The sequence below is a fragment of the Lepus europaeus genome, chromosome 3 (genome assembly GCF_033115175.1).
Source record: "Lepus europaeus isolate LE1 chromosome 3, mLepTim1.pri, whole genome shotgun sequence".
NCBI classification, from domain to species: Eukaryota; Metazoa; Chordata; class Mammalia; order Lagomorpha; family Leporidae; genus Lepus; species Lepus europaeus.
This window is the reverse complement of record NC_084829.1, coordinates 134408366-134435303: the sequence shown is the minus strand read 5'-3', so window position 1 is coordinate 134435303 and position 26938 is coordinate 134408366. Positions and strand designations below refer to the sequence as shown.

General features: G+C 42.9%; 1 protein-coding gene across 1 annotated transcript in view; it reads left to right on the top strand.

Annotated features, from left to right (window-relative positions):
- The window catches only part of SLC2A12 (solute carrier family 2 member 12), a 64178-nt gene that overhangs the window by 11965 nt on the left and 25275 nt on the right, over window positions 1-26938 (top strand). Inside the window, exon 2 of the mRNA XM_062186791.1 lies at window positions 5479-6819. Coding sequence (XP_062042775.1) covers window positions 5479-6819 — 1341 coding nt within the window. The remainder of the gene's footprint in view (window positions 1-5478; window positions 6820-26938) is intronic.

Genomic DNA, 26938 nt, shown 5'->3' with positions numbered 1-26938 from the left:
AAAAATAAAAATGGGAATAAGAGAGGGAAGAGGAAGAAGGGTGGGAGTGTGGGTGGAAGGGCAGGTACAGTGGGAAGAATCACTATGCTCCTAAAGTTGTATTTATGAAACACATGAAGTCTGTATACCTTAAATAAAAGGTTTCGGTGAGAGGGGGTAAGGCAGGGATGAGGACTGTCTGGCTTGCAGACCATCTAAGGTCCATGAAATCATTTGATCTGGCTCTCCCAAGGCAACCACAGGTGGGACTCAAAATTCAGTAGGTCTATAGTGTCTATTTTTTTAAGTTGGTATTTTGCATGACCCATGAATAATGATGAATAATGTTATAAATATTTGAATGGCCCTTGACAGAAAAAAGGTTCTCCACCCCTGATAGATAAAGGCTCGGTTCCAATATTTACCACTGCAGCATCATCATACATGGTTCAACACAGACAGGCAGCACTTGGGACCTTTGGCAGGCTGGAAGCACCACACCAACCACTCTGCATGGTGGGCCCAGGGCACCTGCTTCCTGGGTCATTCTGTGGGCTCCACTGAGCACAGCCTATGGCACACACACTCCTGTTCCCAAGGGGCCCCCCAATCCTCCAAGGCAGGAGACAGACATGACTAAATGTTGTAATCCAGGTGTCTAGGGCCATGAGTGCACAGGCAAGCAAGAGAAGAGAGATTAGTGGTAACCCAGGAAATGCAGTCTGGAAAGATTTGGTGGGGAGAGGTTTGAACACATGAGCTAGATCATCAAAGATGAGTCAGGATTCCCGAGGCTGTGAGGAAGGAAAAGGACACTGAGGTGAGGGGGAGCAGCATGAAGAGAAGCACAAATCTAGAGAAGAACAGGAAGGTATGGAAGTTTCTGGAAACAGCAAGTGGTGCTGATGGGCCACAAAGCAAGTACCTAGAGACTGATGTAGAGCCTGAAAACCTGGCCTACTGAAAGGGGTTGGGAAACACTGACTCTGAAGGAGTAGAGAACAGCTCCACACACGAGGCTAAAGGACAGTAAAGTGAAGATGTCTACAGCACAATGAAATACGGTACACTGTGCCACCCCCTCACCCCCAGCAATGATGCTGTATTGACTAAGAATAGTGCTGAAAGCTGTGTAGAAATGCTGGCAGCATGCTATTCCAATGCTAAGAGTTATGTAACTTGAAGGTCCTGTAGGCCAAGCATTTCATAATACTAAGTGTTAACCCCAGCCGGAATATACCTCCTTGGGGAAGAGAGGAGCAAGGGTCAACACTGGGGAGTGCTTCTTCCCATCATTCATTGACACAACAAACCTGGATTCCTTACCTTGTGCCAAATGACTAGAGATGACAGATACGAGTAAAACAACATTATTGCTTTGAGAGACCTTTTGGTACAATAGCAAAGACAAGCAGATTAATAAATGCCTTAAAGTGGACCAGGATTCTGAACATGCACCTTCTGGGCATGGTGGTGACACAGAGGGGCTGGGACAGGGCAACAGAATCCGGCAGAGCAGGATCAGGAAGCATCTGAAGGGTGGGTGGTCTTCCTAGGAGCGGTGGTGCTAGAGATGATTGTGGAGTTGGGATTAAAGTCTTTCTGAGAAAAGCACCCATAACCGGGCAGACTGCAGTGGCAAGAGCATTTGGGAGACAACCATGGTTTTTCCTGCCCAAGATGTGAAGCTGGGAAGCGTGTATTGTGACTAAGCGAGTTACACGGCTGCTTGGGACTCACATGCTATATTGGAGTACTGGTTTGAGTCCCAGCTGCTCTGCTTTTCCAACCCTGCTTCTTGCTAATGTGCCTGGGTGGCAGCAGATGCTGGCCCAAGTGCTTGGGTTCTTGCCATTCATTTGAGAAACTTGAATGGAGTTCTGGCTCAGGCTTTGGCATGACCCAGCCCTGGTTACTCCTGGCATTTGGAGAGTGAACCAGTGGACAGATCTGTGTGTGTGTGTGTGTGTGTGTGATAGAGAGAGAGACTCAACTTTTCAAATACATAAATAAATCTTTTTAATAATAAAAATCAAGTAATAAATCTTCTAAATTTGTGAAACATTTGCAGTTGGTCAAGCTGTGTGATTACCTGGCTGCCTGCCAAAAGAACCTGTGTCTGAATGTTTTGCAGCCTGCTGTAAGATTTAGTGAGCTGGTAAGGGTTTATTGTGTGGCCATAATAGGCAAATGGGGAAGAAAGCAAAGAAGAAATCAGGCAGAAACTCAAATATGAAAAATGGAGCGCTGTATTCAGTGCTGGTTACAGTTCTGCTTTCATCTGACTGGCAGGGAGCAGAGACAATGGGGCTATTGTTGTGGTAGCCCAGCCTGGAGCAGTCTGGTGAGTGCCCACCTGCCTTTTGCGCCTTTGTACTGTGTGTCTTTTGCATCAAGCTTCGGGATTTCGATCCCATCTTCAATAGGAACAGTTAGGAACAGTTCTACTTCATTACCGTAATAAAGAATTGTCATAGCATCAAAAGACAAACTGAATCTTCCTATTGCATCTGCTAGTCTTCAAGCTAAGCAGCAAGAAGATACAGTAGAAGCATAACTCAACAGTTTGTGGGGACCCAATGATGTCTACAGATAGCTGCAAAAGTCATCCCTATGGCATGTTGGAGGAGAAATGATTTGTAACAGAATGGCCCCCAAGAAGCAGGGACAGGAGCAAATTGGCGAGGGGTGCTAACATGAGCATGATGGTCCAGGGCTGACTGTCTGACTTCAGGACTGAATATCTTTGGAAAAAGCACTAATTATGGACCCTCATCTAAGGCTTTCCTGTAGCACTCCTTGCTTCTCCTCAGTTCACCCAGCCACCCCCAAACTCTTACAGCTACGTTTAGACAAAAGCAAACTCCACTTTTCTCCAATTCCTTCAGACTGCATCCTATCTCTTTCTTTCTGCTCATTGCAGATTTCTTGGAAAAGTTCTCTCTGCTCTCTGGCATCCGTAGAATGACATCTTGCTCTTTCATCACTGTTACACAGCATTAAAATAAACAGCCCACTCTTTATGACTCTCTTCATTGTTTTTACATGAGAAAGTAACACCAGGAAAATTTTCCTCTGACGAAGTCTTGAGGTATCACAAGGATAGGGATGCAATCTTGGAAGCATTAGGGGTGGTCCTACACTCCATGTTAGAATTTAAAGTCCCAAATGAACAGCCTAAGTGGAACCCCAGAAGTAAGGTGAGTGGGGAAGTTGGTTTGGGGGCAGTAGCCCTTAAAGCATTTAATTGGGAAGATAAATAAAATTGAGACAACTAGGACTTCACTTTAATTCTGCGACAAACAAACCTTTGTTGACAAACTCTTCATGTGGCACTTGGATCACAGACTGTCTTAGTGTAAGTTACTAATCTTTTGGAGGCAAATTGCCTACAGATAAGTGGAGAGAATAGACAGAAAGATAACATGGTTGTTATCAAGAGCAGGGGCTCTTGAATCTCAAGTGAAGGGAAATACCATTTTCCATCCAATGAAACAGGAAAACAAGGAAGGTGAAGGAGAAAGACAAGTGGCAAGGACAGCTCCAGCTTCAGTTTTCCTAAATCCTTAACTCAGTGTCCCTGGCTGCCCTCTGTCACTCCAAATACCATTCTGGGTCCTTCAGTCCATCTGCCTCCACGGAATGTCATTCTCCAAAATCATTTATTTCTCAAATAAGAACTCCAGAGAGGTGGGTGTTTAGCCTAGTGATTGGGACATCTACATCCCCTGCTAGAGTGTCTGGGTTTGAGTCCTGACTCCATCCCAATGCCAGCAACACACTGATGCACACCCTGGGAAGCAGCAGGCGATGGCTCAATTAATTGGATCCCTGCCACTCATGTGGGATACCTGGATTAAGTTTCCAGCTTCTGGATATTAGCAGAGTGAACCAGGGGGTGCTCTCTAAATAATTTTTCTAAAAGAAACAAAGTAAAAAAATAAAGAAAAAGGATATCAGAGACTAAATACCAATTGTTAAAACACACATCCTAATCACATCCAGAGGCAGGCAGTGTGGAGCAGTGCGTTATGCTGCTGCTTGGAATTCCTACATCCCATATTGGAATGCTGATTCAAGTCTTGGCTACTTGGTTTCCAACCAGCTCCCTATTAATGTGCCTAAGTAGCCAGTGGATGATGGTCTAAGTACTTGAGTCCCTGCCATCCACATGGGAGACCTGGATGGATTTCCAGGTTCCTGACTTTGGCCTGGCCCATCTCTGACTATTGCTGGCATTTGGAATGTGAACTAGTTAAGGGAAGATCTCTCTTGCTCGCTGTCACTCTGTCTTTCAAAAAATGAGTAAATACTTCCTGGAAACATATCAAAACATAAGTGAACAATGGCAGGCAGAAATAAGAATAATTCCATTCTCATACAAATATGAGGATTTGACTTAATTTTTCTTGTGGAAGAGGAATTTGTTGCTTAGGATTTTAAATCATATGAGAAGAAGAATATGTGGAAACTGAGGACATGAATGAAGCTACAAGAGGGTACTCTACAGTGATTTGATGTGTGAGCAAGTAAAGCAATACCTTATAAATAATACATAACAGAGACATAAACAGGATGATAAGCATCTTGGAGGCAAGGATCACATCCAAGATGGAACTTTGGTTTTTTTCCTCCTCCTCTCATTGTCCCTTAAAACCAATTCTATAAAGCTTTCATGTGTTGGTATATTATGTTACATAATATATAGTACTGTATTCACTGAATATAAAGCCATAAAATTATCCAATCAGCTGCTCAAGCCAAGAGCTATTTTGTCCTCTGACCCATCTCCTTATCATCTACCTCCAACTCATGAGCAAATATTTATCTCCAAAAGTAGTTTTGACAAAGGTATATACTAATCTCCAGTTGAACTCTGAACATTCAATCTAAGCTACTATCATCTTGTCAAAACCAAGGCAACAATTCCTTCTTGCTACCAATCTTCTTCCTTGAAGAACTAGTCTCCACATCACAGCAGTAGTAGTCTTCAAAGATAAGAAACTCATAATACCAACGCCCTCCATACCATTCAATGAGTGTAAATACCATTATACCTAGGATACAACAAGGAGTTGTCATTATGACCTGCAAAGCCATACCTGGAGTGTCCCCTCTGTATCTGTGCAGGGCCAGAGGAAGCAAGCTATTTGAATTTCTAATCCAATGCCAATGCATGAACCAGGTGGTATTCTTGTTCATTCTGTCTTCAACATCTGTTGTCTGCTTATTTGTCATGGTTTCTGCTCTAAAAACACCAACAAGATCAAAGCGAGAAGGCAAGTGGACTTTTAAATGTCTCCACACATTTCACCCTAAACAAAAAAGAAAAATTATTTTCCTTCTAATCATTTTTGGTTAGTGCATTATTTGACTATAGTTGTATGTTTAACTTCAGTGTTATGAAAGCTGTACATTAGGTGTCTTCTCCATTTGGGTATAAAATGTCTAAAAGAACAGTTCTGAACTGACTTCTGTGTTTGTGTTTTCTGCCTGTAGGTTGCAGCCTGTTCACCTTCCTGTCCTCAGTCACCGCAGCTGTCAGTGGACTCCTGGTGGGTTATGAACTTGGCCTCATCTCTGGGGCCCTTCTCCAGATCAAAACCTTACTGGCCCTGACCTGCCATGAGCAGGAAATGGTGGTGAGCTCCCTCCTCATTGGGGCCTTCCTGGCCTCCCTCACTGGAGGCGTCCTGATAGACAGATATGGAAGAAGGACTGCGATCATCTTGTCATCCTGCCTACTTGGACTTGGAAGTTTAGTCTCGATACTCAGCTTATCCTACGTGGTTCTTATCATGGGACGCATTGCTATAGGGGTTTCCATTTCCCTCTCTTCCATTGCCACTTGTGTTTACATCGCTGAGATCGCACCTCAGCACAGAAGAGGTCTTCTTGTGTCACTGAATGAACTGATGATAGTCATCGGCATTCTGTTTGCCTATATTTCAAATTATGCATTTGCCAACGTTACCCACGGTTGGAAGTATATGTTTGGTCTTGTTATCCCTTTGGGAGTTTTGCAAGCGATTGCAATGTACTTTCTTCCTCCCAGCCCCCGGTTTCTGGTGATGAAAGGAAAAGAGGAAGCTGCTAGCAAGGTTCTTGAAAGGTTAAGATCCGTCTCTGATACAACAGAGGAACTCACAATGATAAAATCCTCTCTGAAAGATGAATATCAGTATAGTTTTTGGGACCTGTTTCGTTCCAAAGACAACATGAGAACCAGAATAATGATAGGCTTAACACTGGTTTTTTTTGTACAAGTCACTGGCCAGCCAAACATATTATTCTATGCATCAACTGTTTTGAAGTCCGTTGGCTTTCAAAGCAATGAGGCAGCCAGCCTAGCCTCCACTGGGGTTGGGGTGGTCAAGGTTGTGAGCACCATCCCGGCCACCCTTCTTGTAGACCATATTGGCAGCAAAACCTTCCTGTGCGTCGGCTCCTCTGTGATGGCAGCTTCATTGCTGACCATGGGCATCGTGAATCTCAATATCCACATGAACTTCACCAACATCTGCAGAAGCCACAGCCCAATCAATCAGTCCTTGGATGATCCTGTGTTTTATGGCCAAGGAAACCTATCAGCCAGCAACAACACTCTCAGGGAGTACCTTAAAGGGATTACTTCCCACAGCAGGAACTCATTCATGCCCATGAAAAATGACATGGGTAAAACAGGGAAGATGACCTCTGCATCGTTACTAAATGCTGGACTAAGCCAGACTGAATCCCAGACAGTCACAGACCCTGCAGACACCCCAGCTTTTTTGAAATGGCTGTCCTTAGCCAGCTTGCTTGTCTATGTTGCTGCTTTTTCAATTGGCCTGGGACCAAGTAAGTACTTTATTTTTCTTCCTTCCCTCTATTCCCTCATGAATATTAATGTATTGCTTTTGACCAATCACAGCATCCTACTGCTCTAGTACCTTGTATTCATGAGTACTAGAGGCAAGGTAAGGATCATGTTAGCCATTTGATGCTTCTGCAAATGTGGAAAGTATGCATGGATTATATCTGCTTCTGAAAAATGCAGGGCGAGTTTTCAGCTGAAGGGTAAGTTACCTATAATCAGTGATTTGAGGCTACTCTTTCTCCAGTTGATTCGGGATGAGTCATACCTAGAAGAGTAGTTATTGCCCAGGGGAATCATATGGTTTATGAATGCAAACTTTGCTGGGGTAACATTTTCCTCCACATCCTCTCTGAGTTTCTTCATAGGTGGAAGAAAAAAAATCAAGCATTTAGCTTTTCTTAAAACCACAATAATGGATGCATTCCAGTAATACTTACGAAAAATAGAGGTAACGAAGGTTAGGAAGGAGGATGTATTATTTCTTGAATACATTTTATTCACAGGAATAACCTCCCAGAGCACTTTATTCTCAACTATCAAACAGAGCTATAGGAGTCTACTCACCCCCTTTCAATACAACACAAACAATTCACAGGGAGATAGCCACAAGATTGTTTTATTTTGTACAGTAGACTCCAATAACAATTCTTAAGCTCTTCTATGGGCAAACTTATTAGAGATGGATTTGCTAGAATAGGCTATTTGTTCTAATCTTTTAAAAAGTATTTTTTTTATTTATGTAAGAGATAGATGGAGATCTTCTGACTGCTGGTTCTACTCTCCAAATGCACACAACCACTGGGGTAAGCCAGGCAGGTTGAAGCCAGGAGACTGGAACTCCATCCAGGTCTCTCATGTGAATGGCAGGGACTCAAGTACTTGAACCATCATCTGCTGCCTTCCAGGGTGCCTTTTGTTCACCCCACTGGAAAGGAAAGTGTTTAAAAATCAAGGATAGTCCCTCTCTGATGCTCCCACTCCCATCTCCCTCTGTCATTCTCTCATTCCTCTCTTTCTCTTCTCCTTTCTCAGTTTCTCCCTCTCTGTTACAGAGTTGGTTTTGAAATTTGCTTATGAAGACCAAGGAGGTAATCAAATTGGCCTAAGTAAAAGAAAGTGTTGAAGATTCAGGTCCAAGAAAAAGACATAGTCCTAGTTGAAGGGAAGAAATTTCGTGGAGGAATGTAAATCTCTGATGCCAGGGGCAAGATAGCGTCTCTGGAAAGAAAGCCACGTAACAGCTTGCTCTAATCATCCACTGCTAAGTCACTAATGATGCATCTACCCAATATGTATTTGTGATTTGTTTTATAAAAACTCTGATAAATGCTGCAGAAACAGGAGTGAACAAAACAGACATTGTCCCCGCCTTCAAGGAGATGGCTGAGCTACACTCTGTATCTACTTTTTTCTGGTCAACAAACTGCATGGGTAGCCTTCCTAATCTTAGTTAATTAATAGCTAGACTTGTACGTGGCTGATACCTCGAGTCTCCTACCTTGACTCCATCTCCTCATTTTGCTGCTTCTACACCCACTTGTAAAATATCAATTTCTAGATATTGACTTGCTTGAATTCCATAGGAGGGACGAGGAGCTGATGAACCCTGCTCTTTACCATGTCTGAGGTGGCAGTTCAGACCTAATCAACTGTGGCAAGATTGGGTCCTGTTGCCCATACATAGATGAACAAAAGCTGGCCCTTCCTCAGGCACATGAGTAGACACGTGAGAATGTGCCCATAGAAAGACTGTGCATGGGCAGATAGAGAACATTGCCAAGCCATCAGCCTCTGATCTCTTACTTGTTCCTGAACCTTGACCTTGCTTATTAAGACTTAACAATGATATCATTAACAAGCAGTTTCCTGTAAGCAACTTTCTATCACTAACAGGATTCAATTATCACTTAAGTGAATCCTCTGACACTCTCATGAAATTTGATCAAGCACCTCATTTATATTTTTACTTTAATAAACTTTTCAAAGTCTAACAGAAGAGCAAGATATAGGTACTATCTTGTACCAAGGAATACCTTAACCTTGTTTGTGAAACAAAGTTCCATATTAACAAATTCTCTAAGTTTTCTTCATTAGATAAACTTCGATAGTAGTTATTGATTCACTGATTTCCTTTCCAAGCATCTTCCCCCCTCTGTATATTCATTATAAAGCTAAAAATATTTTCTTTTCATGTCAATTCTCTTTTATTTTTTCTTTTTCTTTTTTTGACAGGCAGAGTGGATAGTGAGAGAGAGAGACAGAGAGAAAGGTCTTCCTTTTTGCCGTTGGTTCACCCTCCAATGGCCGCTGCGGCCGGTGCATCTCGCTGATCCGAAGCCAGGAGCCAGGTGCTTCTCCTGGTCTCCCGTGCGGATGCAGGGCCCAAGGACTTGGACCATCCTCCACTGCACTCCCGGGCCATAGCAGAGAGCTGGCCTGGAAGAGGGGCAACTGGGATAGAATCCGGCGCCCCAACCGGGACTAGAACCCTGAGTGCCGGCGCCGCAAGGCAGAGGAGGATTAGCCTGTTGAGCCACGGCGCCGGCCTCATGTCAATTCTCTTGATCCAGTCTTTTGAAATATCAAAAGTCAATTAAGAATCTGTCAGTAGAAAGACAAGATACCTTCTTTGTTGTAATTCAGTAGTCCTCTTGGATTGAAATGATTGATAAAAAGACACATATTATAATATGAGAAACATTCATCTTAAACTTCCAGAACTACCTGTTTATGGGAAGAGCCCTTCTACCCATATCACCTTTCTCTTAATTTGGGGGCAGTTTTGGAAAAAGCAGGAGATCTTTCAATCATATATCATTTGATACCTTATTATATCACATCAAGTTTCTATTTTAAGAAAATTTGATTTTGGAAAAAAATTATTGGCTGCTATTTGCCATCTACCTTTTAGAATTTCTTAAATAACATTCTACACTAATTGTTTTAAAACATAATTTAAGCTTAGATTCAACTAATATTTATTAGCTAATAACTAACATTTGTATATTTATTTTGTCAAATGCCATGGTAGGCAGTTTGTACATACTTTGGAGTATGTACAAATGAAGACCATGAACCTCAGAGAGGTTAAATGACTCATTGAAATAAATGAAAATAACACTTTTCTTCTCATATTCAATGCTGATCCCTAGTCTCAGACAAGAAGAGAATCCTGTCTTGGTCTTGAAAGTAGATGCTGTTCAATCGGCCACTGTGTTTTTTGTAAGTTAGAGACATTATTCTCTTTCTTTGAAGCCCTGCTGGGTAAGTGAGCATGTTCTTTTTATAAGGCTGAACTATAGGATGAGAAAGAGGATAATGATAAGAGAGAGTTTTTGATGCACATTTTCTTGAATAACTTGACTTGTTGATTGTATTTGCTGTAACAAAGTAACAATGACTTAAACAAGTTGGACTTAAACAAGTCGCTCTCATGTAAGAGCCGGGGCTGACTAGATGCTATGAAGGTGAATGGGGTCAGGCTCCCGAGTTTTAGCTAGTACTTTAATCAAAAAAATGTTTTTGAGAGAGAGATAGAAGATTTCCATCTATTGCTTCACTTCCCAAATACAATATTAGCCAGGGCCAAAGCCAGGTCTCCCATAGGGGAGGCAGGGACCCAACTACTGGAGCCAGCACTTGCTGCTTCCTGGGTCCACATTAGCAGGAACCACGAGGGAATAGAGTGGAGTCAGGACTTGAACCCAGGTACTCTGATGTGGGATGTAGGTATCTTAACCTTTAGGCTAAATGACTGTCCCTAGCTAGCACTTTTACACAAGTATTGATTGGTTTCTAGTCTATCATGACGATTCTTTTAAAAGGTTAAGATGTATGTGCATTTTTATCATCCTTTACTAATAGTGAATGGCTCTTGAAAAAAAGTAAAATGCCCAAATTGCAGTCAGTTAAAGAGAGGCCAGGTACAGAAAGTCCTAGTTAATCTGTAGATGGTGTGAGCAATTGCAGTTGAAGCAGAACCACTATCAAATGATGTAGGTTTACAGCCCGCTGTGCACAAAAACCCAGTCTGTGGCACTGATCTTTTGGAAAAAGAAAACCTCTATATCTGCGTGGCTTACCAGTATGGAGATTGTGTAAAACCCAAAACTATCTCCCTCATCGGGGGTCTGGGGAAAGTTTTATGAGATCAGGAAAGAGCAGTCACAATGTGGACACATGGGCAGAGTAAATTTTGAGTGGCAGTCCCCTGGCAGCATCATGTATGGATCAGTATGAGGAAGAGCCCAGTGAGCCAACGTTGTAATCTACCTGACTGCTTGCTGCCTAACAGTCTGGCTTTTCTGTATCTGCTCATCCCCCGATTTGTGGTTCCAGGTGTCACCTGCAGGTCGTTATCCTCCTTTATGTGCATGCATGGTTTACCTGGTCAGCCTCCCCTAGTTGAGACTGATGTAGCCCAGCTCGTTGGTAAAGGTTGTGAAAACAACGTGAGAAGCTGTGATTTAGCAACCTGACTTTTATAATTGGAACCTACTGTTAAAAATAAGGTGAGGATGTTTGGGTGGAAGGAGTAAGGAAACACAGCAGGGGGCTTTGGAGTTTCAGAGGTGTTGAGGAGACTGAATCAATGGGGCAATAACCTGGTTTCAGAGTCACTGTCAGTGATATGAGTAAGGAATATCTTGGCAGGGTTATTAGGGGACACACAATCAGAGGAGAAGCTAAGAAAGCAAAAGTTTGGATGGGCACAACTAGGGGAAAAGAAAAACCTTACTAATCAGGGCCAGGAAAGGAAGCCGGTGAAGATGTCTGGGGAGGCTGTTGCCCTTGCCTCTGTGGCCTAAAGCCTTCAGGACAGCAGAGTGGGCAGGAGGAAGAGCCAGGTTCAAAGTGGAGGGAAGCAAGGCAGCTGAAACTGCAAGGACAAACTGGAGTTCAATTGCAATGACACAGGCCACCTGCAGGAAAAAGGCTTCCTATCTCTGAGAGCTCTTGACAATGTACTGGCCTAAGACTTGGAGAAGCCATTGAAGATTTGACCAACTTCTTGTTCCCACACATCACTGAGTGATCAGTGACAAGGAGAACATCCTAGGGCCCTGCACCAACCCCTCAAGTATAGGGGTGGGGAATGGTGTTTAGCTTAGACGTTAAGCTGCCCATGTGCCTCGTTTGATTCCTAGATACAGCTCCTGACTCCAGCTCCCTATCATTGCAAACCCTGGGATACAGGGGTGATAGCTGAAGTAACTGAGTGTTTGCCATTCACAAGGGAGATCTAGATTGTATTCCAGGCTTCTGGCTTTCACCCTGTCTCAGCCCCAACCACTGTGTCATTTGGGGAATGAACCAGTGAGTAAGAACTCTCTTTATGTGCCTCTCTCTTCTCTGTCTGTCTCTCTGCTCTCCCCCACTCACACTCACACACATACACACACACACACAAGCTGATGTGCCACTTTGGCCTTCCAAATCTCATGCAAATTTCTCTTCCTGCCAACCCTAATTTAGAACTACACAGGGACAGGAATTCTAGGAAATGTAGTTCTATCTTAGATAACATGACTGTATAAAATCACCACATTAATAAACTCTCGACTAAGAATGGATGTGGGCAGGCACTGTGGTGTAGTAGGTTAAGCACCTTCCTGGGGTGCCAGCATCCCATATGGGCAGTGCTTCTGATCCAGCTCCTTGCTCATGACCTAGGAAAGCAGTAGAAGATGGCCCATGTGTTTGGGCCCCTGAACGCACGTGGGAGACCCGAAAGAAGCTCCTGGCTCCTGGCTTTGGTCTGGCCCAACCTGGGCTGTTGCAGCCATTTGGGGAGTGAACCAGCAGATGGAAGACCTCTCTCTCTCTCTGTCTGTCTGTAAGCCTACCTCTCAAGTAAATAAATATTTTTTTAAATAAGATAGAGAAGGGATGTCAATGGCCCTGAATTCAGTCTCTAGTGGTTGTTCTAGGCATTTAAAAAATTAAAATGTTAGTTATTAAGGCATATGCTTAGTTTTCATTCCAGCTACAGAAAGAGAGAGAGATGAGGTCATTTCAATAATGCCTCTTGGCCCTTGTTTCTTTAGCTATAAAACTGAAAGCGCTCTTTGGCTAATGCACTAGGAAGGCGCTCGAGCGTGTCTTCTCAGGAACGTTAATTAACTCCCTGAGCTGCTGCACTCCCGTACCGCCGGTTGTATCGTCTCACATGACTTCCAGTTCCTCTTTCCCAAGGCTGCTAGACTTTTCCACTCTGATGCTTCATCTTCAGCCGAACACCAGGGTCCCCTCCTCTTCCCTTCCTTCTCCATGGAGCACTCTTACAGTACTCAGCATGAATGTTTTGGGGTCCAGTCAAGTCAATAACTGAACACGCTTGGATTTTCCCCACAGGTAGCTCCCTGTTTATCATTTCCACCGTTGTAGTTTCTCCCTGTGGTCTCGTTCCTGGGTTACTGGGACTCCCTACCAAGAGTCCTCTTCCATTCCAGGCCCTTTGCATATCCTCCATGCTTTAGCCCAGAGTTCTTCCAGTGCCATTTGCCTCATGTCACCAGCGCTCACAAAACTTCCATGCCTTCCTACTTTCTACACCTGAGAGGTCAAATGGCTTTCAAGATGAAAAGGAACCTAGAAATTACATACTGCAGCATTTTCCTCTTAAAGAAATAAGAAAGTCCAAGAGATTGAGGTCGAGAAGATATAAGCCTAGAACCCCAGGCACCTGCAGGCTAATCCTCTCCTCTTTTTATTATTATCTCACCATCTTTGACAGCTAAAACTCTGGTTTTCAAGACTCCTGTCATCTTTCCCAACTCTCCCCGGGGCGTCTGTGTGATACCGGGGGCATTATTAACATTGTAGTCTGTGAAGTTGTGCTCCCAGGCCACCATTCCTTAGAAGTGGCCTAAACTCTACTTAGTGTTCCTAGTCAATGATGCCACCTGGCATTGTGCAATGAGGCCATGCTCTGCTTCTCCCTCTACCATAACGGCAGGGCACCACTACCTGATGCTTGACTTCTTTCAGTATGGAAATAAGGAAAGAGTCCAAATTGCAAAGTGAGAGTGCCTTATTAGGCGACCAAGAGAACAAAGCAAAACAGGAGAATGCAACAGCAGAGCTCCCCAGTAGTAAGACACAAAGAGGGGACCCCAGAGCTGGACATCCCTTGAGGAAGTGCCTCCCTGGTGTTTAATAGGTATTCTAACTTCTTTTTTATCTACATCACCTGGTGTGGCAGCCTGACCCCAGGGTGTGGGCTGGGGTCTACCTACAAGCCCAGAAGGAGTTGGGGTTAGAGGGGTCTACCTGTTGGCCAGTGCTCCTGGAGCATGAAAGGGGGTATGATTGGTCAGGTCTTGGTGGGCTCCTGAATGGGAAAGTGCACAAAAAAGAAAAAGAAGGGGGAAGCTGGCCCTCTTCCTAGAGCCCGCCTATCCCTGCCTATATCCCCCATCCCTATAACACCATTCTACACAAAAAATCCTTGTTGCAGCCTCTTCCTCTTCCCTCTAATCTGTCACATCCTTCATAGTTTGAAGTTCAATGAAAATCTTGTCTCCTCTATGAATCACTCCTTTTCACAGAAGTTTTAATTTGTATGAACTACTGTTGTATTTCTAGTATGGATGAATTCTATTCTGGGCTGCAAAGAGCCTAAATTTAACATCAGAAAATCTAGGGTTTAATTTGAGCTCTTCCATTTATAGATTGTGTGATCTTTCAGTCACTGCTGTTCTCTAAACTCTTTCTAATCTATGAAATGGGCGTCATAATATCTGTCTAGTCTCTGAGAGTGTAGTAGGTGTGGATTAGATGAGGTAATGCATAGGACAGCACTTTGGATACTGTAGAGTAGAATATCAATGTAAGGCACAGTGTAATAACACAATTTAGTCCTTGTTGATATAGTGGGTAGCTTCTGTAAGTTCCTCTTCTGGTTTATTCACCAGAATAGTTATTAGATTGTCAGGTGTTCAATGGGGAAAAAATGACATCTTACTATTTTCTTTCTGTCTCTTTATTTCAGAGCCACATCAGTCTGTTTAAAAATCATGTTGGGTTGCATTTGAGTTTTTAAGGAGAGAGGGGGTAAAGAACTTCAAAACTGTGTTGCAGATACAGGAAAGCTCTCACAGTGTGCTTTACCATCTGTGTCAAGCTGTCTGGGCGATAGGCTAAGGACTTTGTGAGCCCGAAACACTTGCCCGCTGGAGACCCTGGCAGAGGTTTAGTGCAGAACTGTCCACCCAGTTTTAAAAAATCTCCCTCTGTTATTGCCTGTACATGCAGGGAATTTTAGTAGTTCTCAAAAACAACTCCTGGGAGACACTTAGAGCTTTTCTTTGTTAAGCCATCAGGAGTTATTTGGGCAATTTGGACACAGAGTACCTGAAAGTAGGCCTCGATTTTTTGGGCCACCTTTGCTCTTTGGTATAATTTGGAGAGAAGGGTTTGCTTGAAAACTTCTTAGACCAAAATCAATGCTAGAAAGATGGAGACTGGCAGGGTTGAAGAAAGTTTGGGTATTCGAGAGGGAGTTAATGCTTCCATCTCAGGGTTGTAATTACAGTTCCAAGGACTGGCCTGGGGAATCAAGGGCAGCAGAGCGGGGAAGTGTGTCCTCACACAGAACTACCTCATTCTCAGTGGGGAGCTCTGTCATTCCACAGCCGCAGCCTGGGGCTACGCATTCTCCTAGAGCTTGCAGAAGGAACCTGCATAGTTGTCCTTTTTCTTTTTCTTGTCATGAATGGGTCCTTTACACCCATATTTGTGTTGTACTTTCTTTTTCTTTTCTATAAAAACATGCCTTGTGAATCACATTTTCAATCCTCAAAACTGTATTCTAAGGCACTGGTATAAACTATAGGAACCTGTGGGAATTTAAAGATTTTTATTAGGAGCAAGCTTTTCATACCAGGTCTTGAATGCTTTATAAAACTTATTAACCCGACGTGATTATCACTCAGGTATTTCATTTACAGTTTATTGCTTGTATGACAAACATATCCTTGGTGTAAATAGAGTTATAAAAGGAAAAGTACTTGCTGTTCTAAAGTGAAATCAAAAGCAACATTAAACCATCCTTACTAAATCTTCTTAAATAGGGGCTGGCTTAGAACAACATTATGCAATTATATTAGATCACAACATGGTTTTCTTCTGCCAGAAATTTTTTTTTCTATTCTGAGGTTAAAATGTATGTGCTACATCATGTTACTTTCTGTTCCTCTCTTTCCCCAGCTGTAAAATAATGGGATTGCCCATCAAGGTGGCATGTACCAATGCCATCTTACTTGTTAAAGTGATCAGTTTAAGTTCATAACTGATCAAAAAGATAGGATTAAGTGTCAAAGGGATTACATAAATAAGACCAGTGTCTGCAAATAATTGGTAGAATTAAAAAGGAGAGAATGAGCCTACATGGGAAGCAGGATACACAGCAGACTCATAGAATGGCAAATGCCCTAAACAGCACTTTGGCCTCAGCCCTTAAGGCATTCAGATCTGGCTAAAAAGCCCATGAGAGTTTCACAGGTATGGAAAGCCAAGACACTGTGGGAAAAAAAAATGACCTAAATAAAAGATCTCTGTGACTGAGATCTCAGTAGAAAGAACAGACCATCAAAGAAGGAGGTACCTTTCTCTGAAGGGAGGAGAGAACTTCCACTTTGAATATGGCCTTGTCTAAATAAGATCAGAATTGGTGAGCTCAAGAGGCTCCCATAGCCTTGGCAGCTCATGACAAGAGCCTCAGGTGATTACTGACGTAATAAATAAGAGTGTCAATTGTTAAATCAACAACGGGAGTCACTGTGCACCTGCTCCCCATGTAGGACCTCTGTCCTTAATGTGTTGTATTATGAGAATTAATGGTAAAACTACTACTCAAACAGTACTCTAAACTTTGTGTGTGTGTGTGGGTGCAGTTTGTTGAAATCTTTACTTAATATATACTAAGTTGATCTTCTGTATATAAAGATAATTGAAAATGAATCATGATGAAGAATGGGATGAAAGAGGGAGTGGGAGATGGGATGGTTGCGGGTGGGAGGGCGGTTATGGGGGGAAAAGCAGCTATAATTCAAAAGTTGTACTTTGGAAATTTATATTTATTAAATAAAAGTTGAAAAAAAATCCCCTGGCACATTTCTAACTCCACCATTTGCGGCCAGTCCGATTGAGCATGTTCCAAATTGTTCATCTCCTCCCTCTCTTTTTCCACTCTTAGATTTAACAGGGATCACTTTTCAGTTAAAATTTAAACACCTAAGAATAATTGTGTGTTAATTACTGAGTTCAACCAATAGTACTAGAACAACAACAACAACAACAAATACTAAAAAGAATAAAGTATTACATTGTACATCTAAAGTCAGGACAGGTGCCAGGGGATTCCAACACAATCCCATCAAGATGGCATGTACCAATGCCATCGCACTAGTCCAAGTGATCAATTTCAGCTCACAATTGATAGCTCTGATAGCTCTAAGAGTCAAAGAGATCACACAAACAAGACAACTATCTGCTAATACTAACTGATAGAATCAAAAAGGGAGAGAAAGATCCAACATGGGAAGTGGGATACACAGCAGACTCATAGGATGGCAGATGTCCTAAACAACACTCTGGCCTCAGAATCAGCCCTCAAGGCATTCAGATCTGGCTGAAGAGCCCATGAGAGTATAGCAGGCATGGAAAGCCAAGATATCATGGAAAAAAAAAAAAAGACCTAAATGAATGATCTCTGTGAGTGAGATCCCAGTGGAAAGAACGGGGCCATCAAAGAAGGAGGTACCCTTCTCCGAAGGGAGGAGAGAACTTCCACTTTGACTATGACCCTATCGGAATAAGATCAAAGTCAGCGAACTCTAAAGGCTTCCATAGCCCTGGCAACTCATGACTAGAGCCTAGGGAGATTACTGACGCCATGAACAGGAGTGTCAAATTGTTAAATCAGCAACAGGAGTCACTGTGTACTTACACCCCATGTGGGATCTGTCCCTAATGTGTCGTCTAAAGCGAAGTGATGCTATAACTAGTACTGAAACAGTATTTTTATACTTTGCGTTTCTGTGTGGGCACAAACTGATGAGGTCTTTACTAATTATATACTGAAGTGATCTTCTGTATATAAAGAGAATTGGAAATGAAAAAAAAAAAAACCTGGTGTTAAAATGGAAATGGCATAGAAAATTAATTAATTTGGAAAAAAAATTATGTAGGATCTCTGTCTTTAATGTGCTGTACATTGCTATTTAATGCTATAATTAGTAATCCAATGGTAGTTTTTTCACTTTATGTTGCTATATGGGCAAAATGTTGAAATCTTTACCTAATATATACTAAACTGATCTTCTGTATACAAAGAGAATTGAAAATGAATCTTTACATGAATGGAAGGGGAAAGGGAGCGGGAAAGGGGAGGGTTGCAGGCGGGAGGGAAGTTATGGGAGGGGGGAAGCCATTGTAACCCATAAGCTATACTTTGGAAATTTATATTCATTAAATAAAAGTTTAATTAAAAAAAAAAAGTTGAAAAAAAAGAAAAAAAAAGGAAACAAAAAAAATGGGATTGCCTCAGAATCTAGACTTCAGGAGGGGATGTAAATTTGATCTTATATACTTTTTTTTTTAAGATTTATTTATTTATTTATTTGAAAGAGTTACAGAGAGAGATAGAGACAGAGAGAGAGGTCTTCCATCCGCTGGTTCACTTCCTAGATGGCAGCAATGGCCGGAGCTGCACCGATTCGAAGCCACGAGCCAGGAGCTTCTTCTGGGTCTCCCACATGATGCAGGGACCCAAGCATTTAGGCCATCTTCTACTGCTTTCCCAGGCCATAGCAGAGAGCTTGATAGAAAGAGGAGCAGCAGGGACTAGAACCAGCGCCCATATTGGATGCTGGCCCTTCAGGCCGGGGCGTTAACCCGCTGCTCCACAGCGTCGGCCCCACATGCTTTTTTTTTTTTTTTTAGGGATTTACTTTATTTATTTGAAAGTTAGAAATACAGAGACAAAGACAGAGAGACAGAGAGAGACATCTTCCATTTACTGGTTCACTCCCCCAAATGTCTGCAATGGCCGAGCCTGGGCCAGACTGAAGCCAAGGCAGGAGCTTTCAGATTGCCCAAGTGGGTAAAGGAGCCCAAGCTGTGGGGCATCTTTTGCTGCTTTCCCAGGCACATTAGCAGGGAGTTGGTTCAAAAGTATAGCGACCAGGACTTGAACCAGTGCCCAGATGGGGTGCCGGTATTACAGGCAGCAGCATTACCCAATATGCCACAATGCCAGTTCCATGTACTTTATTCTTTTTTTTTTTATTATTTGACAGACTTATAGACAGTAGAGAAAGAGACAGAGAGAAAGGTCTTCCATCCGCTGGTTCACCCCCTTAATGGCCGCTGTGACCAGCGCTGCTCTGGTCCGAAGCCAGGAACCAGGTGCTTCCTCCTGGTCTCCCATGCGGGTGCAGGGCCCAAGCACTTGGGCCATCCTCCGCTGCCTTCCCAGGCCACAGCAGAGAGCTGGATTGGAAGAGGAGCAATCGGGACAGAATCCGGTGCCCATATGGGATGCCGGTGCCACAGGCGGAGGACTAGCCAAGTGAGTCATGGCGCTGGCCCCTCCATATACTTTATTAATATAAAGTATTATTCTAAGAAGCCTACTAAAGGACTCAAAAAAAGTTAAGAGCCCCTGTCGTCCATTTCTCTGTAAGTAATGTTGAAACTGTTCCATCAAATGAAATCAGGATACATGGTACACTTTATTAAAGGCTTTCATTAAATATCATTAAATATTCTGTTCTCCATACTTCATCTTTTAGCTCCAAATAAGATCAAATTCTTACCCTGACTCTCCAAGTCATGACCATCATTTTAGCTTCTGTTTAATTATTTTTAAACTTTTTATTTATTAATTTGAAAGCCAGAGAAAGAGAGGGAGAGAGACACAAAGAGAGTTCCCAATTGCGCTGGATATGGAACACAGGCATCTTAGCAATTGTTCACCCGTAGCTCTTTTTAATAACTGAGAATTTCTCTGGTATGGTAGATTCTTGACTTTGTAAAGATATAGAGCCAGCCATATAAAGAGTTCTTTTCTACTCATGCTTCCCTGTTAGATAATGATGAGCTAATCCCTGAGACATAGCATTATCATATCATGAGTTCATTTGAAGTGAACTTGTGCAGAAATCCAGCCTTCCTTACAATGGCAACTGTAACATAGAGAAAGTAAGTGCAGCTGTTTTTTTAAAAATAATTGCCAGAGCTTTTTTAATCCAAAAATCCATGTGTCCATAAATTGGTTAATTAACCTCTTCATCTCATGATTAATATCTTTTCCATATTAGCAGATGAAAGGAATTTTTCCCAAGGTCATGTATTAAGTTAGGCAATGAAGATATGACTAGTTTTGTGTTTGTATTCTAGTGCAATGTTGTGCACTAAAGACTGAATGACAAGTGACATCAAAAAACCTCCTTCAATTTCTACCAACTCTGAAGACTAAAATGGTGTGGGAGTTCCAACAAGGGATTATCTTGGAGGGTTCCAAAAGAAAAGACAGAGGAAGAGAATGGTGGGGATTCATTGATTCTCTAACTCACCCACTACCTGCAAGGTCTGGTGCCAGGTGCTAGAGATTCAGGAAGGAACAAGAAAGACCCGCACCTTGCCCTCCTGGAGCTAGTGATGGAACATGAAATAAGCAAGAAAATGAATTCAGATGGTCCCCAACTAAGGCTGGCTTGACATGAATTTTTCAAGTTTACTGTGGTACAAATTTGGTATATATTCAATAGAAACTGCAATTTGAATTTTTTTAAAAAATTATTTATTTGAGAGAGAGATTCTCAAGCCAGGAACCCAATCCAGGTCTTACATATGGTAGCAGGGACTCAACAGTGAGCCATCACCGCTGTCTCCCAGGGTCTGCATTAGCAGGAAATTGGAATCGGGAGCAGAGCCAGGAATTTAACCCAGACATTCCAGTATGGGAAGCAGACATCCTAACAAAGATCTTAACCACTAGGCCAACTGCTCATACTTTGAATTTGGATCTTTCCTGGCCAGTCGTATGTAGTCGGAACTCTCTCTCACATGATGCTGGGCAGCAGCGGTGACCCACAGCCCCCATTCAGTTCTAAGATCGGAAGAGTGGGCAAACATCCTTGACAGTGTGCCATGTTACTGAGTTAAGTTGTGTGGTAGGTTGTATGTATTAAGCAGCTTTTTGATTTCTGATATTTTCAATCACAGTATGTTCACCAGGAAATAACCCCATCAGAAGTAGAGGCACATGTGTACATCTGTTACATAAGTTCAGGAGAGAGGAGTGTTAAAATTGAGGTGGAGGTAGGAGCGAAAAAGAAAACACAGAAAAAAATGCCTGGAGGTGGGTTATTTGAGGTAGGATGGTCACAGAGGGCATTTATGGGGGGCCGAGCTCTGGGCCAAGGACCGGGTGAAGAAAGTAGTGTGAAGAGCTGGAAGAGGGAATTTTGAGCAGGGATACAGCGAGTCAAATGGCCCTGAGAGGGATATTAACTTGAAGGGCTAGGAGGACAGCAAACATCCTGCTGAGGCTGTACAACATAGTGCTGACATGTGGCCTAGCACCAGGAGACTGGTGTTATGGCCTAGAAGATAAAGCCGCCACCTGCGATACCAGCATCCCATATGGGCACCATTTCATGTCCCAGCTCCTCCACTTCTGATCCAGCTCCCTGCTAATGGCCTGGGAAAAGTAGTGGAAGGTGGCCCAAGTGTCTGGAACCCCGCACCCATGTGGGAGACCTGGATGGAATTCCAGGCTCCTGGCTTCAGCCTGGCTCAGCCCTGGCCATTGTGGCTACCTGGGGAGTGAAACAGCAAATGGAAGACCTCTCTCTCTCTCCTCCATCTCTCTCTCTCTAACTCTGACTTTCAGATAAATGAATAAATCTTTTTTAAAAAAATTTGGAACAGTCTCTGGCATCAGACTTCCTGGCCTTGATTCCCTGTTTCACAGGACAAGACTTTGGGAAAGTCAGTTTCCTTATCTAGAAAATGGGACAGCAGTATCTACCTCACAGCATAATCATGGATTCAAATGAAGCAGGCTGTGAAAGGTCCTTCCATTAGAGCCTGTGTGCAGCACGACTCAGGGCCTGTGGTTATTAGTGGTAGTGAGTGTCCAGCTGTGGTCTAGGCACGAGGTGCATACTTCTGATCGTGACAACACTGACAACACTGACCTCAGCAAGCTCTGTGCTTAAGTTGTTTGCGGATTCCCAGGTTCCTGGCCCTGCATTACTTACGATGCCCAGATAATGCTCACCTCCCTCTCTTCCTCCCTCCCTCCCTCCCTCCCTCCCTTCCTTCCTTCCTTCCTTCCTTTTTCTCTCTCTCTCTCTTTCCCTCCCCTCCCCTCCCCTCCCCTTCCTTTCCCTTCCCTTCCCTTCCCTTCCCTTCCCTTCCCTTCCCTTCCCTTCCCTTCCCTTCCCTTCCCTTCCTTCAGATTTATGTATTTATTTGAAAGGCAATGTTACAGAGAGGCAGAAGCAGAGAGAGAGAGAGAGAGAGAGAGAGAGAGAGAGGTCTTCCATCCACTGATTCATTCCCCAATAGCCACAATGGCCAGAGCTGGGCCCATCTGAAGCCAGGAGCCAGAAGCTTCTTCTGGGTCTCCCATGCAGATTCAGGGGCCCAAGAACTTGGGCCATCTTCTGCTTTCCCAGGCCATAGCAGAGAGCTGGATTGGAAGTGGGATAGCCCAGACTCGAACCAGCACCCATATGGGATTCCAGCACTGCAGGCGGTGGCTTTACCCACTAAGCCACAGCGATGGCCCCTAACTTTCTTCTTAATCTGGTTCTTCAATCATAATTCTGTGTCCTTGGAAAGTATAAATATTGGACAACCAAGTCATGACAGAGACAGCTTAAGGTTTTAACATTGTTGTGATAAACATAAGGCTCCATTTGTAATTTTATTGTTTTCCAGAAGACAATGTTAAGAATTTTTCCAAGGAACATTTGCAGCATTAAAAATTGTAATACTTTCCTATCTGAAGCTTCAATAATGAAAAGACGTATGACATGCAATATCGCATCTGTAGCCATGGCATTCAAGTTCTATTCATTGTAGAAAAGACTGTTTTCTTGTAGCTCCCTCCTTCTGTGTTTGACATTCTGATCGCTGGTTCAGTGGGCTGCAAATTGAAGCACACAGACCCGAGGAGGTTCACTTTTCTCAGAGTATTCGCTCAATGATGCCTCAGCGGAAATCAATTTCCACGGTTTCAAGTTCAGAAAGATATGCTTCTTAAAATTTCTCCTTTCCCATCTCCCAAGTTACAACTGTTCTCCCACTTAAAAGAAAGCATACTTATTACTCATCAGAAATCTTATTATGGCACATGTCCTGAACGATAAAAACTTAAGAACACTAATCAAAAAGACAATTGGAAATACTGATGTAGGTTTTGAAAAATAACTCTAATGATCTGATAATGGCATTTCATAAACCTAAATATTTCCAATAACTTATTTTCAACAACAACAAAATGAATGATGACCTTAGCAAGTTACCAACTGTATATGATCACAAACAACTTCTATTGTTAATTCAAAGCATTGGGTGGTATTGCTATTTCAAAATTTCCTTAACTCCCCACCAATTTTACTTATTCTTAAGAACAATAAATTTCATATCTTTAAAAAGTAGAAATGCATCATGTTATTCTAGAAATAAGTGATCTTATATAGCTATTTTATTTTAAATACCAGTTTACATATCATAAAAAGTCCACCTTTTACTAATATTTAAATTTATGGTGGATAAATCTTAGATAATGGCTTATACTGAAGTTTTTTCTTATCCACAGTTTTTCATTCCGTGTTTTCGGCCAACTGTGGCCCCAAAATATTAAATAGAAAATTCCAGAAATAAACAATCAGCTTTAAATTGCATGGCATTTTATAGTATGGTAAAATCTCAGGCTGCCTGCTCCATCCTGTTCAAGAGATGAATCACCCCGTTGTCCAGTGTATCCATCTTGTATAAGCTATCTGCCCATTAGTCACTCAGTGGTCATCTCAGTTATCAATTAGTTATTGCCATATCACAGTGCCTGTGTTCAAGTAAGGCTTATTTTACTTAATAATGGCTCCAAAGTACAAGAGCAGTGATGCTGGCAATTCAGATGTGCCAAGGAGTAAAGTTGGGGTTTTAAGGTTTTGAGTTTGGGGGTTAAAAATAAGGGGTTTTGAGAGAGAGTTTGAGAGAGAGACAGAAGACAACATTCATACAATGTTCTTTATGACATATTGCTATGATTGTTTATTCTATTAATTATTATTGTTAATATCTTACTGTGTCTTATTTATAAATTAAAACTTATCATGGATACATATGTATAGAAAAAACTTAGCACACATAGGGTTTAGTATTATCCATGGTTTCAGGCATCCACTGCTCTGGGAAGTGTCTCCCACAGATAAGAGAGGCAGATAAGAAGGACTACTGCAAATGAATGAGAACACTTAGCTTTTCAAATTACCTGAAAGTCTGCACAAGCAAGAAAATTTGAAGGCCACTGCCATGGTTCTTTCCTATTCCGCACTGGTACCTGGTCACAGAAGGATTCTATTTTGACTCACATTCTTTTTTTTTTTTTTTTTTTTTTTAGGATTATTCCCTTTAGTTCATTTTCCCTTAAAATATTTTTTCTTTTCTTTTTCTTTTTTATTTTTAAGGATTTTATTTGTTTACTTGAAAGACCTACAGAGAGGCAGGCAGGTATTCCATCCGCAATGGCCGGAGCTGCACCAATCCGAAGCCAGGAGCCGGAGCCTCTTCTGGGTTCCCACATGGGTGCAGGGGCCCAAGAACTTGGGCCATCTTCCACTGCTTTCCCAGGCCATAGCAGAGAGCTGGACTGGAATTGGAGCAGACAAAACTTGAACTGGCACTCATATGGGATGCCAGCACTGTAGGAGACACTTTACCCGCCACGCCACAGCACCAGCCCCTTACAACATTTTTTCTAAGAAATAACTTCAGGGGCCACTGTGGCATAGCAGGTAAAGCTGCCACCTGCAGTGCCTGTATCCCTTATGGGTGCCGGTTCAAGGCCCTGCTTCTCCACTTCTGATCCAGCTCTTGGGCCCCTGCACCCATGTGGAAGACCCAGGGGAAGTTCTGGCTCCTGACTCCTAGCTTCGTATCGGCACAGCTCCAGCCATTGCAGCCAATTGCGGAGCGAACCAGCAGATGGAAGACCTTTCTCTCTCTCTGTCTCTCTCTGTCTCTCTCTCCTCTCCTCTCTGTGTATAACACTGACTTCCACATAAATAAATAAATCTTTTAAAAAGAATAACTTCAATTGGCTTTGACTGGAAATCTTCAGGACAGGAAAATTAGGGGACAACGAGGTTTTATTTCATTGCTTTTCATTGTGTGTCATTTAAGAAATACGAAGTAATATTATTGAAGAAAGTATTTCTTTTACAAAATACCCTGAGTGGGCACAATGCAAAGGGACTGAGAGAAGTGCAAGGAAGGGAAACTAGAGCCACCGCATCACTGCTGTTGATAGAGATGCTTGCCTGTGGTGGAGTCGAGTTTTTAAAGGACGTGGTTTTTCCATTTAGAGAATGTATGGGGCCAGAATTCAAAATCTGGTTGGAAACATGTTCCCTCTCAGATTCACATTTTGAAGTACCCTTTTGCAGACAGAGAGCTAGATGTGCTGCATGCTGCTTGCCACGGTGATAAAAACCACAGGGTATGGGTGTTTGGTGGAGCAGTTAAGGAGCTGCTTGGGAGTGGCCCATATCAAACTGCCTAGGTCCAAGTCCCGACTACACTCCTGATCTCAGCTTTCTGTCAATGTGCATCCTGCGAGGCAACAGGTAAGGACTCAAGTGGTGGGTCTCTGCCAATCACATGCGAGACCTGGACTGGGTTCAAGGTTCCCAGCTCCAGCCTTGCACAGCTCCGGCTGTTGGGGCATTTGGGGAGTGAAAAAGTACATAGGAGACTTCTGTCTTTGCATCATCTTTCTTCTTCTCCTCCTCCTCCTCTACTTCCTCCTCATCCTCCTCCTCCCTCTTTTTCTTTCTTTTTTAAGACTTATTTTATTTGAAAGACAGAGTAACAGAAAAAGAGAGAGAAAGAAAGAGAGAGAGGAAAAATCCTCCATCCCTTGGTTCACACACAAATGGCTGCAACAGCTGGAGGTGAGCCGGGCTGAAGCCAGAAGCGAGGAACTTCTGTGTCTCCCACAAGGATACAGAGGCCCAAGTACTTGGGTCATCTTCCACTGTTTTCCAGCCATTAACAGATAGCTGGTTCAGAAGTAAAGCAGCTGGGACTCGAACTGGAGCCCCTATGGAATACCTGTATTGCAGGCAGTGGCTTAACCCACTATGTCATAATGCTGGCCTCTTCCTCTTTCTCCTCCTCCTCCTCCTTCTCTTCCTCATCTTCTTCTCCTCATTCTTTTTCTTTTTTTAAAAAAAATATTTTTATTTGAAAAGAAGAGTTACAAAGAGGCAGAAGTAAATGCAGAGAGAGAAAGTCTTCCATTTGCTGGTTCACTCCCCAAATGGCCACAATGGCCAGAGTTGTGCCAATCCAAAGCCAGGAGCCAGGAGTTTTCTCCAGGTCTCCCTCATGGGTGCAAGGGCCCAACACTTGGACCATCTTGCACTGCTTTCCCAGGCCATAGCAGTGAGCTGGATTGGAAGTGGAGCAGCAAGGTCTCAAATCAGTGCCCACATGGGATGCTGGCAGTGCAGGCAGCTGCCACGCCACAGCAGCAGCTGCTCTTCATTTTTCTTATTCTCTCTCTTTCAAATAAGTTTTAAAAATAAAAATATTAAAATCATAGCATTTGACTTCACACCTATAAATCATAGCATATAGCTCTTTGGGGAATCAAGTTATTGAAAATCCTGCATCCCTAGTATGGAAGTTTCTCCAAAGTTGCTAGGAGTTGCCTGGCAAGAACTCAAGACCTCTGTGTCTTTCAAACCCTTGGCTAGCTTGCCAGGTGGTTCCGGAAGAACTCAGGCCAAAGAGTGCCTGGAGAGCTACAGGGTTACAGTCTGAAAGTGCAGCAGATTACGTGACAGTCTCTGT